Below are 15,900 nucleotides of genomic sequence, written 5' to 3'. Positions count from 1 at the left end.
CTTTGATTGTGAATCGAGAATGTGTTAAGAGTAGTGTGGTTTGACAAGGCGAAAGGGGAGATTGGTAGTATATAAAGGAAGTAAGGCGCACGAGGGGATGGATAAGAGGGGACTGGATCCGCGAATAAATCTTAGGTGTTGGAGCTGGCAGTAAGGATTAAAGTAAATAATAAGGCATGTGGGTTTAGGGTTGCAAACCGAGGCGCTTATGGGTTCCATTTCCTGTGGAGAGGAGACAGAACGTGGTTTTGACACTCTGTCACCCTATAAACCCAAAACTCAGGCACTGGCATTGCCTGCTATTAGTAAAATTCATTTGACCCTTACTGAAATTCAAGGGGTGAATTTCGCACACAACCACCGTCAGTATCTTCCAACTACTAATTAATATGGCCCGGGGGGGGTGATGATTAAAAAGAAAAGAATAGACAGAGCATGGGGCTGAGCCATCTGAGGGCATATGCCACAATTCCCTTGTTTTCTAACTAACTAATCATACAAAACAATCTCAAGGGGCTTTAGCTGTCACCATTAAATTGAACGGAATCACAATAAACACGCTGCTCTCCTGCAAATCTGCTATCTCCCTTTCATATTTTGACATTTGAGGGTAGAAAAGGCCTGAATACTCTAAAATTTTAACTCTTGAAGCACTTTTGTGATTTTACAATTTTGATCTCCAAAAATAAACCCGTAAATAGTAAATTAATTTGTGTAGTTGATTAGTAAAAGGCGTTAGGGTGGAGCAGAGGTAATAATGTTTGTTCACGCGGTACGTACATGGAAATTGAAGAAGATTACACGGAGCTTAAGAATCTCCAGAAATTATTAATTACGACAATACTAAAATCTTTCTTTAAGTCAACTAAATGCTTCTAATCACATTATTAATCCTCTCATCACCCTTTCTTCACAGATGAAAATTTAGCTACTTCCATCCTTCCAAATCCATGAGTATCTTCTGCCATTTACTTTTCAAATCATAAACAAATGTTCATCAATGTGTAACACAATTACAAATCTTGAAAGAATTATTTTTTATAAATCATAAAACGAACATGAAAAATATCTTGTGTGAAAATTATTTGAAAAAATACTTAATAAGCCGACTAATTGACATTATAATTGTTATACCCTAGCCCTGATTGAAGAGGCCTGCAGACAACCCTTCGTCTTATATCATTCAGATGATTGTTTAGTGTTTAGACCTGTTTATGGATCGCACTATCTGCCTAGGCCTAAAGGCTTGCCCAAAATTTGGAATGATTTAGGCAAAAATATTAGGTCCAAAAAATGGGCTTGGAAAAAATATTTAAGCCCGTTTAAAATATGAGCCAAACTCGGACTTGAACATTTAAAGCTTGAGCCTAGCCCATTTTAAGTTTATAATACTTTATATTATATTATTTTTATATATTATGTAATTTAGAATACATTAAAAAAATAAGCATATACTAAATATATAATACTACTCTAATGTAAACATTAAAACAATGATAAAATGACTATATAAAAATTTTTAATAAATAAAAAATGTATAAAATTATTAAATATTAAAATAAAATAAAAAAATTTTAAATATAATAAAAAATAATATGGGTGGGCTATATGGACTTAGGTTAATTTTTTACAAATATGGGTGAGCTTTGACAAAATTTTAGATTCAAATTTCGAGCTAAATTAAGCTTGGGCAAGCATAAAATATATTAATAACATACTTAATTAGGCCTGACTTGAACCCAGCCCTTGAGTACCTCTATCAGTGTCCAACCATTTGTGTGCTTTGTACCATCCATGGAAGAGTTTCTCGGCTCTTGGCCCTGACTTGGGTGAATGGCCTTCCTCGAAACCATCCCTTCTCTTCTTTCTCCACCGTTGTTGATATCATGTTACAACAATAATATATATTAGTTTTGATTACATATTATATATGTGATATTATTAAATTATAATATAGTTAAAAAAATTAATAATTTTATAAATATAAAATTTTAAATATGAATGAATAAAAAAATTAAAGTATAATATGAATATAAAATAATTATATAATCTTTAATTTGAAATTAAATATAAATTTTATTACAAAAATTGATGTAATCATTTTAAAAACAAATATACTGATTTAGTAAACTTAACAAATGTGACCACAAATTTTTAGGAAACAATATTCTACGTCCTTGTAATTAGTTTTTTAAATATAATTTAAGGAAGTTGAATAGACGAAATTATGATTATTATTTTATTTAATAGATTCAATGAAAATAATAAATACAAATAAATAATGATAAACATTCATTTAATAAATTTGTAACAAATTAAATTAGCTTAAATTCAATTCCAATAATACTATATTGATTCAATCTTCTCTAATTCTGCTTTTGAAATTACCCATCATCAATTAACAATTTATCATGCTTTAAGTTTTCAATTATTGGTAACTGTCAATCCAGAATTCAATACGCTAAAAAAAATTAACAAGTTTAAATTAGAGTAGATGAATCTATTTTTCCACTTTCCTATTATATTAGATTAAATTCACACCATCCACTGCAAATGTAGTAAAAGCAATGTAACCAGCATAATTGCTTTGCCCAAATCGATTACATTGCTGCCCTGAACAACGTTTTTAGCAGTACAAACTCCACCATAAATAACAATGCCAAGACGGGGCTATGGGCAACCAAGGAAGTCTAAGGCTGCGTACGTGGACGCTAAGGAGCCGCATGTGGTGGCGTCCCTGGAGTCGAGCCCATACCAACACGGGAGAGTTTGGCGGCAAGGGCGGTGCTAATGATGGACATATTTTTAATTTTTTAATTTTTATAATTTTTTTCCTAGAAATTAAATTAAATAATGTAAATGACGCTCAACCATTATAAATATTTATGTCCATTAATTTCTAATCTTTTTTAACTTTTTACTTGAGATTTACTAAACACTAATTCATACCCTTTTTGTATTTTTAAGCTTTCAAAATTACATAATTATATAGGATAATATTTTTAATGTTAAAAGAAATTTATGTTATTTATTATTAGTTGTTATTATAGTCTTTTAAAATTTAAAATTATGTTCCTATATTTTAATTTTGAGATTTTTGTGATTTTAATTTAAAATTTTTGATTCCTCCATTAACTTTGTTCCAATTTACATTAGTTTTTGTTTAATTTGCCGTTAGTTAATGATGTGGCAAATATAGAAAAAGGAAATTTAATTTTCTTATATTTTAAAAAAATAAAACTTATAATATTTTTAAAAATAAAAAAGAAAAAATCCATTAATTCGGTTCAAGGAATTATCATAATTATCCCTAAAAAGAATAAATTCGTCATAAAATCCCACAATCTTAAATTTAGGTCTCCTTTAGGGACAGCATGAATAGATGTATGCAATTATCTATTTCTTAATTTAAAATTGAATTAATTGCTACACCAAACCATTTAAAACACAAAATTAGTTCAAACATACCATAAATAAATAACTATCTAATCAAACGAATTTTGCATACTGAAGATCAGTGGGAAATTAAGTATGTTCCTAGAGAGCATAATTTAATTACAAACCAATTGGCAAAGATTAATCTTTCTTGGCAAACTACCCTCTAGATATTTGAAGTTCTTCCTGATCTGGTGGTTACGACTATCCAGCAAGATAAAATTTTTAGTGTCTCTTAATTTCTTTTAAGTTGTATTTCTATTTATGGTTTTTTCAAAAAAAAACAAAAAAATTAAAATCTATACATCAACAATTGTTAACGCTAAACTTTTACACAAAATGATCATATAATTTTTGCTCTAAATTCACTATGATCAACACCAACACAAAACTTTATTAAACTCAACGATTATTATAAACCGTCCAATATTGGATAAATTAAAACACAATATACGTGATTGTATCAAAGTTGGCCTAAAACAAATGTTTAAAACTTAAAATTTATATAAAAATTATGGGTGTGGGTCGTATTTATCATACAGTTTGTAGGTACTTAATAAAGCCAGAGATAAAATAGGCACGATGAGGAATGTCGTGATAATGTGACGAGTTCTCCAATTGAAAGAGAGGGAGGTTCTGATGAACATATATGGGATGTCACAATGACATGACATATTCCTCAAGTAATACAACCGCATTTTGATAGACAATCAGGACTTCTTCTCCAAGTCGAACTCTAATTACTTTAGGAATAGTTTAGCTGTTTTAAACCTTTAAACTTAGCCTATTAAAAGGGGCATTGTATCTCTATTTCGATAAGACAATTGAAGATGTAGTATTACAAAATTTTTCTTTTAGGGGCAACAAGATGTAGTCGAAGTTGAGTTTTGGTGAGAGTTTTCGTGATAACTATTGAAAGAATTTTGTACCCCTTTTGAAAGAATTCTATAAGAGTTAAGGTTTTATTTTTAGGTTTGTTTTGTGAGAGTTAGGATTTTGTTTTCGGAGTTTGAGTTTGTATATTTAAGTTTATTTTCTCCATATTATATTCTCGTTTGTTTACTCATTTAGTGAAAAGAGTTAAGATTTTGTTTTCAGAGTTTGGGTTTGTATATTTAAGTTTATTTTCTTCATATTATATTCTCGTTTTCATTTAGTAAAAAGCCAAAGCCTCATTTGCCTGTGATTTTTATCCTCTATGGAAGAGTTTTTCACGTAAAATTTGTGCCCGATTTTCTCTACCTTTTTTTTTTATTTCGTTGTTTATATGAGTCGATCCCAAAAGAAATTAAAATATTTTAAATACATTTAAATTATAATATTTTTTATTTTATTTATTAAAATAATAATATACAATATTTATTCACATAAAACTATTCTGGCAAATTGTCATGTGCACAATCAGCCTTCTTGCTGTTGACCCATTTGTCATGGTCTTTGGGTAACTCCAAAACATACAACCAATTTTGTTTATCAAAGATTCAAAGCAGTTATGGAATTCCATAGACATGACAGATATGCTCTGCCTTCAACTCCTCAACTACATTACTACAATTTGGAGTTTAAAAGCCCTTAATTAAATTGGCACTGCACTCCTAAAATCAACCTTCTTTGCATTGCTAGCTTCATGAGACTTGATAATCCTTCCCCACAAAACAAAAATAAAAATGGACTTAGGGGATCTCCTTGTCTAAGTCCTCTTGAGAGGAAAAAGTCTTGACTGATATAACCATTAAGGCCAACAGAGTATGCTACTGTTTTGACACAGTTCATCAAAAAAGCCACCCAATCCGAATCAAATCCTAATTTTCTCATTACCGCTTCTACAAAGGACCACTCAACCCTATCGTATGCTTTGCTCATATCATGTTTTACCGCCATAAACCCCTTCTTCCCCACCCTCTTATACTTTAAAGTATAAAGAAGTTCATAGGCCAGTAACACATTATCCATAATCAATCTTCCGGGTACAAAAGCACTTTGAGTCGAATCAATACATTTGTCCATCACAGTACGAAGACGATTAACAATAGCTTTAGTGATCACTTTGTAGATGACATTGCACAAGCTGATTGGCCTAAATTGAGTAATATTCGTGGGGTTCGATATTTTCGGTATAAGCACAGTATTAGTTTTGTTAATAGAGCTAACGTTCATACTTCCGTTCAGTTGGCTAAGGCAAAATGATGTGACATCTTTTTCGATACGGGCCAACACTTTTGATAAAATAGTGCTGGAAATCTGTCTTCGCAGGGGGCTTTTGTGGGGCCCATTTCTGCTAGAGCCTTGCGAATCTCCTCCTCCGTGTACCTCACCTTAAGCTTGGAATTCTCCTCATAAAAAATGCATTGATCAATTCCGGATAAGATATAATCATAACTACCCCTTTTTCCTGCTGAAAATAATTGTTGAAAATATGATCTGGCTATCTCTTCTATTTTCTCTATTTCATCTGTAACCCTCCCATCCTCGTATTGCATTTTCCGAATAAAATTCCTCTGCCTTCTCTGTGTAGCCTTTTTGTGAAAGAAAGCTGTATTTTTATCTCCCAATTGCAGCCAATTCACTCGCGCCCTTTGCTCCCAGTATCGCTCATCTTTTTCAATCTCCAAATTTAGATAGATTCTTGTATCAATGAGGTCCGCTAATGATTCATCATTTCTTTCAGCTTGCATCAGTTTAGCCAATTTGGCATTTAATTCCTCCTTCCTCCCTTTCCTGCTCTTTCGAATCTGGTAGCCCATCGCTTAAGACCTTCTCTAACTCTATTCAGTTTTTTCAATAAATCGCCATTAGAATTTTCCCAGATATTTCTAACTTCAGATAAAAAAGACTCTTCCAATATCCATCCTGCTTCAAATTTAAATTGTCTTTCCTTTCTTCTTTATTCGTAATAATGAATAATGCACAATGGTCTGAAAAGGAGTAAGGAAGATGTTGGACTTGAAATTCAGGAAATAAAGAAATCCAATCTGTGTTTGCAACTCCCCGATCTAAACACTCTTGAATATTCGTTTCTAGCAAGTTTCCCATATCCCAAGTAAACCAATCTCCAGTGTATCCCAAATCTACCAAATTGCATTCCTCCAACACTGCACGAAACTCAACCATTCTCCCCTCCTCTCGAGGTATGCCTCCCTTCTTCTCAAACCCATACATAATTTCATTAAAGTCTCCACACACCATCCATGGGAATCCTCCAACATTGTTTAATTGACGTAGTAGATTCCATGCTTCATCTCGTCCTTGAAAATAAAGGGATCCATAAAAACCAGTAAACCTCCATTTACCCCTTTCTCCATCTCCCTCTACTATATCATCAATATGTCGTTTCGAAAAACTTTGCAGCACAACATTACTATCCCCTTTCTAAGCCAGACATAACCCTCCTCTGGATCCAACTGAATCAACTTCGATACCGTTAAGAAAGCCACATCTTCTTCGAACTTGTTCCATCTGCCACCTACTAACTTTTGTCTCCATAAAGAAGACCATTTGGAGATTATATAACTTTAGCAAGTGCCGAAGTCTAAGAATGGTTCGTGGATTTCCCAAACCATGAACATTCCAACTTAGGATTTTCATTGTGACTGGTCGGCTTGCCTCTTGGCAGCCGCCGATAATAAAAGATTACTTTCCCCTCATCTTTTAGCTTTCACTGTCAAGGAATTGATCTCCTCCTTAGCCGAAAAGTCTTCAATCTCCCCATTCCTCTTTTCTTACCCTCCTCCCCAACTAACACCTGGTCTTCAAGATCATGTTCCATTAAAATAATGAACTCGATGTCGCTTGAAATTCTTCCTCGTGTCCAAGTGTTAGACCGATTCCCTTCCAAATTAACTCCCAGTATTGGGTCTAACTTTTCTTTCCTCCCTATTATCGCCCCATGCTCCCTCTCCTTCTTCTCGAAGCCAAACGCTAGTCATCGCTAAAGCTCTGCGAGATTGTGCTTGTAGTGATAAATCCCACCCCATCTCAGCAACCTCCACACCTAGAGCCATTTTCGCTTCACAAAAAGAATCACTATGACCTAACCGACCACAGTAAAAGCAAAATAACGATAGTCTTTCATATTTAAAGCTGACATATGAGCAACTCCCATAGAACATAATCTGTTTCTTCCTTCTTAGAGGGTGTCGTATGTCAATTTGGACTCTAACTCTCATAAAATTCCTGTTCTCCTTACCTAGACTAGAGCTATCATACTCCATGAAAATGCCGATAAAGTTTCCCAATTGCGTTGCCAGATTTTCAGTAAAAAAAACCCCATCGGAACATCATGAATTTAAACCCAAAAGGGTGCATGAATTAAAGGAACTTTTAAGGGATCCTCTCCCCATTGCAAATTATGTAACAGCAATAAATGATTATTAAAAGTCCATGGTGATCCTTTTATAACCCTCTCCATATCCATAACATGAAAAAACTTAAAACAAATACATTTTCTCTCCCAGGTCTCGGATTTGAACCCCTCGTACTGGATGCCATAAATTTGCCATGGTACTCTTCATTGCTGGAAAATGAATTATGTTGGCCGTTAAGAAACAACCCACTAATCGAAAGGCCCCTGCTTCTGTGTCTGGATTTGGCTCGATTTGCACTTGAAGAATCGTGTATTCCTCTTCATTGATCGTGAGACCAGCAAATTCCGATTCCATTATATTAGTTGAAATTCTGTCGAGTGGTTGATTATGCAATATAATGAAGAAAAAATTATAGATCTAAGGCCGCCGTCAGGCAAACAATTGACTAAAAACTCAAAAACCCTAACCTGCTAGTGAGAGCAGACAGAGACGTACTAGTAAAGCAGACCTCAAATGTTTTTTTACATAGGATAATATTGTCAATGTTAAAAGAAATTTATGTTATTTATTATTAGTTGTTATTATAGTCTTTTAAAATTTAAAATTCTGTTCCTATATTTTAATTTTGAGATTTTTGTGATTTTAATTTAAAATTTTTGATTCCTCCATTAACTTTGTTCCAATTTGCATAGTTTTTGTATAATTTGCCGTTAGTTAATGATGTGACAAAGATAGAGAAAGGAAATTTAATTTTCTTATATTTTAAAAAAAACTAAAACTTATAATATTTTTAAAAATAAAAAAGAAAAAATCCATTAATTCGGTTTAAGGAATTACCATAATTATCCCTAAAAAGAATAAATTCGTCATAAAATTCCACAATCTTAAATTTAGGTCTCCTTTAGGGACAGCATGAATAGATGTATGCAGTTATCTATTTCTTAATTTAAAATTGAATTAATTGCTACACTAAATCATTTAAAACACAAAATTAATTCAAACATACCATAAATAAATAACTATCTGATTAAACGAATTTTGCATTCTGAAGATCAGTGGGAAATTAAGTATGTTCCTAGAGAGTATAATTTAATTACAGACCAATTGGCAAAGATTAATCTTTCTTGGCAAACTACCCTCCAAATATTTGAAGTTCTTCCTGATGTGGTGGTTACGACTATCCAGCAAGATAAAGTTTTTAGTGTCTCTTAATTTCTTTTAAGTTGTATTTCTATTTATGATTTTTTCAAAAAAAAAACTAACAAAAAAGATTAAAATCTATACATCAACAATTGTTAAAGCTAAACTTTTACACAAAATGATCATATAATGTTTGCTCTAAATTCACTATGATCAACACCAACACAAAACTTTATTAAACTCAACGATTATTATAAACCGTCCAATATTGGATAAATTAAAACACAATATACGTGATTGTATCAAAGTTGGCCTAAGACAAATGTTTAAAACTTAAAATTTATATAAAAATTATGGGTGTGGGTCGTATTTATCATACAGTTTGTAGGTACTTAATAAAGACAGAGATAAAATAGGCACGGGGAGGAATGTCGTGATAATGTGACGAGTTCTCCAATTGAAAGAGAGGGAGACGTTCTGATGAACATATATGGGATGTCACAACAACACAACATATTCCTCAAGTAATACAATCGCATTTTGACAGACAATCAGGACTTCTTCTCCAAGTCGAACTCTGATTACTTTAGGAATAGTTTAGCCGTTTTAAACCTTTAAACTTAGCCTATTAAAAGGGGCATTGTATCTCTATTTCGATAAGACAATTGAAGATGTAGTATTACATAATTTTTCTTTTGGGGGCAACAAGATGTAGTCGAAGTTGAGTTTTGGTGAGAGTTTTCGTGATAACTATTGAAAGAATTTTGTACCCCTTTTGAGAGAATTCTATAAGAGTTAAGGTTTTGTTTTTAGGTTTGTTTTGTGAGAGTTAGGATTTTGTTTTCGGAGTTTGAGTTTGAGTTTGTATATTTAAGTTTATTTTCTCCATATTATATTCTCGTTCGTTTACTCATTTAGTGAAAAGAGTTAAGATTTTGTTTTCAGAGTTTGGGTTTGTATATTTAAGTTTATTTTCTTCATATTATATTTTCGTTTTCATTTAGTAAAAAGCCAAAGCCTCATTTGCCTGTGACTTTTATCCTCTATGGAGGAGTTTTTCACGTAAAATTTGTGCCCGATTTTCTCTACCTTTTTTTTATTTCGTTATTTATATGAGTCGATCCCCAAAAAAATTAAAATATTTTAAATACATTTAAATTATAATATTTTTTTATTTTTTTATTAAAATAATAATATACAGTATTTATTCACATAAAACCATTCTGGCAAATTGTCATGTGCACAATAAGCCTTCTTGCCGTTGACCCATTTGTCATGGTCTTTGGGTAACTCCAAAACATACAACCAATTTTGTTTATCAAAGATTCAAAGCAGTTATGGAATTCCATAGACATGACAGGTATGCTCTGCCTTCAACTCCTCAACTACATTACTACAATTGGGAGTTTAAAAGTCCTTAATTAAGCTGGCAGTGCACCCTTATCTTTAAATTAATGCTGAAATTAAGTCACAAGACACTAAGCCAATTTTATTAAAATTAGTTTCTCCAAAATAATTTTTGAAATTTTGATTGATTTTTTTAATATTTTTTTAAGTTTTGTTTATTTGGCGTAAATATTTTTTTTTGAAAAATTAAAAAAAAAATTATTTGTAGTGAAACGAACAACAATATTATAGTATAATTTCTATTAGATAATTGAAATTTATTTTATAATAAAATATTATATATTTTGTAATATAATTAATATCATATATAAACTTAATAATAAATAATATCTAATTAAAGATTAATTGAAATTTTTGGCATATTATAGTTGGAAGGGATAACTGAATATAAACATGATTTAAACAAATACTCATATTTATATAATTGAAATATTCATATTCTATATCAAGTTAAAATATGTCATAAGTTTCTGCACTCTTCGTAAATTTAGAATTTACTCCCCGTATTTTTACTTTTGTGAATTTAGTCATACTTTTTTTTATTATAAAATTCAAGTTCAACTGTTAACACTAGTAGAATTAATTTATTAAAATTTAGGTTCATTACAACATCATTTTTTAATTACATAGCTACCAAGTAAGTCTTTTTATTTAAAATTATCACATCAACAAAATTGACAAAAAAAATAATAGTGTTTATATTTGGACCTGAATTTTGATATCTGAAAAATAGAGAGACTAAATTCTTGAAAATAAAATATCAAGGATTAAATTACAAATTTATGAAGAACACATAACTTTATGGCATATTTTAACCTTTTACTATCTAAAAAATATTTTTAATATATTTAGAAATTTTAATATATATTTTTTATTAAAATAAAGTTAAAATATTAAATAATTTATTAAAAATAATAAATTGTATTAGTCATATTAATAATATATTATATTATTAAATATAAATAATTAAATATGCATGTTGAAGAATTTTGATATTATAATATTAATATTTTAAAATTATAAATTAATATAATAATATTAAGTTTGATTAAGTTGATTTTTATATAAAAATTAACTTAGAAGGAGTGTTTTGAAATCTATGGTAAAATAATTCACAAAAACACACCTTAATTTAGTTGTAGAGGTGTGCATGGCCGAGCAGCCCGGCCCGGCTTGAAGGCCCGCCTGAAAACTAGGAGGGTTTGGGTAAAAATATAGGCCCGAAAAATAGGCTTGGACAAAAAACGAGGCCCGTTTAGAAAACGGGCTGGGCCCCGGGTAAAATTTTTTATCCCGGTTCCAGCCCGGCCCGATTTTAATATTAAATTATTTTTAAAATTTTTTTATTTTTAATTTTAAGTAACTTTAGTACTTTTACTTTACTCTTTTTGTTGTTTTTAATGTTATTTTGATATTGTAAAACTTTTGTTATTAATATAGTTTGGTTCTTAATTTAGTTCTAATTTGTTTCAATTTTTCAATTTTAATATAATTACTTTTTATTATATTTTTAATTTATGTATTATTTTAAGAATTATTTTAGTCTCATTTTTTATTTGTTTTTTGTTTTAATATTTGTTTTAATATTTTTAAATGTATTTGATTTATTATATTTTAAAATTTTTTATTTAATAAAAAAAGTAAAAAAATTAATATGGCCGGGCTAGGCCGGACTCGGGCCTACCATTTTTTCCCGGGCAGGGCTTGGACAAATTTTTAGGCCTATATTTCGGGCCAAGCCTTGAAAACGGACAGAAATATTTTATGAGCCCGGCCTATGCACACCTCTATTTAGTTGCAAATCTTCGAAATATCAGTAGGGAAAAGGTAAAATAATTGACTGTCATTCTTTTGGAATGTACGGGACATTTTTAGCTGTAAATATGTTTTGCTTTTTGTAATGATATTATATAAACAATTAAACTTTAATATTTAATATTTAATATTTAAGAGTTAGAATTTAACATTTATATTTTAAATTTTAAGTGTTTAATAGGGTCTATAACATGGGTGAATTTGGAGGGTTGGTAAAGGCTTCGGTCTCTCTTAAAATAGAAAATTTTTTATGTAGGCTTTTTAATCTTTTTAAAATGTTAAATTAGTAAAGGTAAAATTATATATTGGCTATATTAAAAATAATAAAAATTTAATTTAATTATTTAAAAATTATAAAGATATAGATTATTAAAGTTGTGAAATTAAATTTTACTATCATAAAAAATTACAATTTAATTTCGACTCTTCTAAAAATAGTTTCTGACTTCGCCCCTAATCTATAATGTTAAAATTTGAAGTTTAATAGGGTCTAAACTTTTTAACTTTTTTGAAATTAAGATTTAAAAATTTAAGATTTAATGTTTGTGCCTACAATTTTAGAGTTTTATATTTGTGTTTAAAATTTAAGAATAAATTTATCTTGCAATTATTTATACAAATTAAAATTTAAAAAAAATTATTGAGCTTGTGCGTCATTCCCTTTACAATGGAGGGACTCTCAGGTCCTTCAATCATTTATTCCAAGCTTAGAATTGGTGTGAGTCAGCCCACGTGGTGCGGTGGAGATGAGATGATTGGAAGGCATCTTCACCACCTACTAAAGACCAACAACACACTCCGAACATGTGGGATGTGAGAATATGATACCTCCCCATCCAATATATTTCCTTATTTATCTAATTATCATTCATGTTTATTAAACTTCAAATCAATTCTTAAGTGGAATATAAGATCACAAACTTTAAATGCAAATATTTGTTTAAAAGATTTATTTAATTATAATTTTTCTCAACAAATTGATCAATTTTATTTTATGTAGGACCATTAAGTAAAAATAAAAATACAATAAAGCGTAGTGCAGTGGTTACTCATTTCATTCCTTAATCATAAGCTCGAGGGTCCTATCTTTTCTCATGAGAATGAAACACATTTTATAGCCAACCATTTATCTCCTTAAAAAATATTGTAGTGATTGCTCATCTTATTCTTTAATCATAAATTCAAGAATATGATCTTTTCTCATAAAAATAAAATACATTTTATAACCAACTATTTACTTCCTTAAACAACATCTGCCTCTTTTCAAAATTGAGAAAATGATCATCACCCTCTTTTCAAAATAGAGCATTCCTATAGGTGAAATCATAAAGGGTGCCACCTAGGCTAGACCCTAAAACAATGGAGCCGAGGCGTGCACTTAAGCCTCTAAAACGCATGGGATGGGCCTATAGCTGTGCGCCTCGAAAACAAGATTAATTATGGCCCAAACAGCATAAAACTTATCGCTAGCCTTGTATTGTATGCTATGGATGAAGTTGTAGCCTCCTCCAAACGCCACGCAGTTAACATAACACGTGCCACTCGGTCCTTTAGCCCTTTTTTTTAATGAGCTGGGGCAAAATGCAATAAAATGAACGCAAGGGAAGTGGATCAGAGACTCAAAAACGGTGGAAAGTGTCAACTTGTTGTTAATTCACAATCAGAATGGAAAGGAAAAGTGAAACAGGAGGAGGGAAAGGAAAAGAGCAGAGTGAGAGTCATCAGCCTCCTCATATTTCACCCATGCATCCAGTGACACACAATGCTTATGGTGGCGGATTGTACGGAACCGATCAGGAACAGGCGCAGAAACCGGAAAACCCGCCCGCCAGTGAGACCCAAAGTGCTGATGGGCCCAATGAAGCCAAGAACGAGCCCAAGCACAAACCCCCTCCATCATCCGGTGATCGAGACATTGATATCACCGGCCAATCTTATATCCAGTAGATCGTCGCCGCCGCTTTTATAATTTAGTCTCTGTATTAGTTTTCTTTTCGACTGTTTGGCTAAGCTTGTGAATTAATAATTAATTAAACGGTATGCTCTCATATTTTGGTTTCTGTTTTCCAGTTGTCAGGCTATATTTTCGTACGGGAGGAATTTGGGAGTTATGATTTTTAATACTTACAGTAAATATATATCATGAATTTCAAGAACGATATTTGTCATGGAATATTAAGCCTATATAATAATGAGATTAATATTAAAAAAAGAAATGGTTGATCATGTCATGAACTCTACTGCTAAGCCTATGCACATTGGTGAAGCTTGTAGAAACCATTTTTACTTTGGAAAAACGGGATTCGATTTTAAAATAAAGTACGGAGTCGCCATCGATCCTTTCTGAGGTGTGATCGGATTACCTTCTGAGGTGTGATCGGATTACCTTGATCATTTTAATAAAACATTTTAATTTATTAAAACAATATTTAGGTCTATGAAAATCGAGAAAAAAGGTTCGGGAGTCGATTACGTACGAAGAAGGGTTAGCACCTCGTAACGCCCAAAATTGGTACCAATTGACTAATTAATTTTTTAATGTTGAAAATTTTAAAAAAAATTGAAATACGATCCCCTTAAAAGTGTGTGCACAACTCGAACTGGATTTTAAGATTTACTCATTTCAAAGAAATAAAATATCACATCCAGCATGTTAGGACACGATATTTTAAGCCTCTAAAAACTGAGATCACTTCATGATTTCCAAAACGCAACAAAAAGGTATTCAATTATTTGGACCAACGAAAAAACGAAACCCAACACGTTAGGGCATGATTTCTCGAATTTCCAAACATAGAATATTGCCTTATTTTAAAATTTAGAAAACATGAATGAAATTTTAAAGGAATATTTGACTATTTTGAGCAAGCAGAAAATCAAAGCCCAGCACGTTAGGGCACGATTTTTCAATTTTCTAAACGTCAAACATTGCCTTTGTTTTAGAAGTTTTTTTTTTAAAAAAAAATTGATAGTTGCAAAAACGAATTAAAAATACTTGTTTACTTGAGGATAAAAACAATCGATATTGAGTAAACACGGGAATTGAAACCATAATACAATTACAAGAAATAAAAAAAAACATAATTACATGTATGAACAATAATATGTGAAAACGATATGAAAGCCAATGACAACATGTGATATGCAAAACAACACAAGAACTAAGAGTCAATGATATAAACAATTTAAAGATTATTAATTATATGCAAAGAAATAACACAAGTAAAAATTCGAAATAACTTATATGCATATAAAAACTGACAATATATGAATAATTATTAATATATATTACGTAAGAAGAAATTCAAAATAAATAATATAAAACATAGACAAGTTAATTTAACTAATGATGTATATATGAAAATGGAAAAAAAAGTGTAAATGATATATACCAAGATACTAAAATAAATAAAATATACAATAATCCTTTAAAGAGAACCAAATTATATATAAATAAATTTAAAATATATATATAATTTAAGAAAATATTTACATAAAATAATACGAGAACAATAATGTACATAGAATAAAGATAATTTTATCATAAACTATATATAAGAATATTCAAATGTAATATCATACAAAATAAAATATAGAAAGAGCTCTAAAATAATATTTTTATAAAAAAAACAAAATTGTCAAAGTGATTTTAACTATAAATATGAAAAAAATGTTAAGTGAATCTTTAAAAAAAGAGGTGAATTATACAAATAAAATAAAAAAAACTCAATTAAAGTAAAGTTAAAATAAAAGGGATATTTTATAAATAACATAAACCATTGGAATTTAAAAAAAAAAA

General features: G+C 30.4%; 1 protein-coding gene across 1 annotated transcript; it reads left to right on the top strand.

Annotated features, from left to right (window-relative positions):
- The first annotated feature begins 13,594 nt into the window (after positions 1–13,594).
- LOC107917518 (uncharacterized) lies at positions 13,595–14,149 on the top strand. Its single transcript, XM_016846856.2, has one exon. The coding sequence runs from the start codon at positions 13,767–13,769 to the stop codon at positions 14,046–14,048; it is 282 nt and encodes a 93-aa protein (XP_016702345.1). The 5' UTR covers positions 13,595–13,766; the 3' UTR covers positions 14,049–14,149.
- The last annotated feature ends 1,751 nt before the right edge of the window (positions 14,150–15,900 follow it).

Source organism: Gossypium hirsutum, chromosome A01, assembly GCF_007990345.1.
Source record: "Gossypium hirsutum isolate 1008001.06 chromosome A01, Gossypium_hirsutum_v2.1, whole genome shotgun sequence".
Classification (NCBI taxonomy): Eukaryota; Viridiplantae; Streptophyta; class Magnoliopsida; order Malvales; family Malvaceae; genus Gossypium; species Gossypium hirsutum.
Note: the sequence above shows the minus strand (reverse complement) of the source record. Positions and strands in the feature narration are given on the sequence as shown.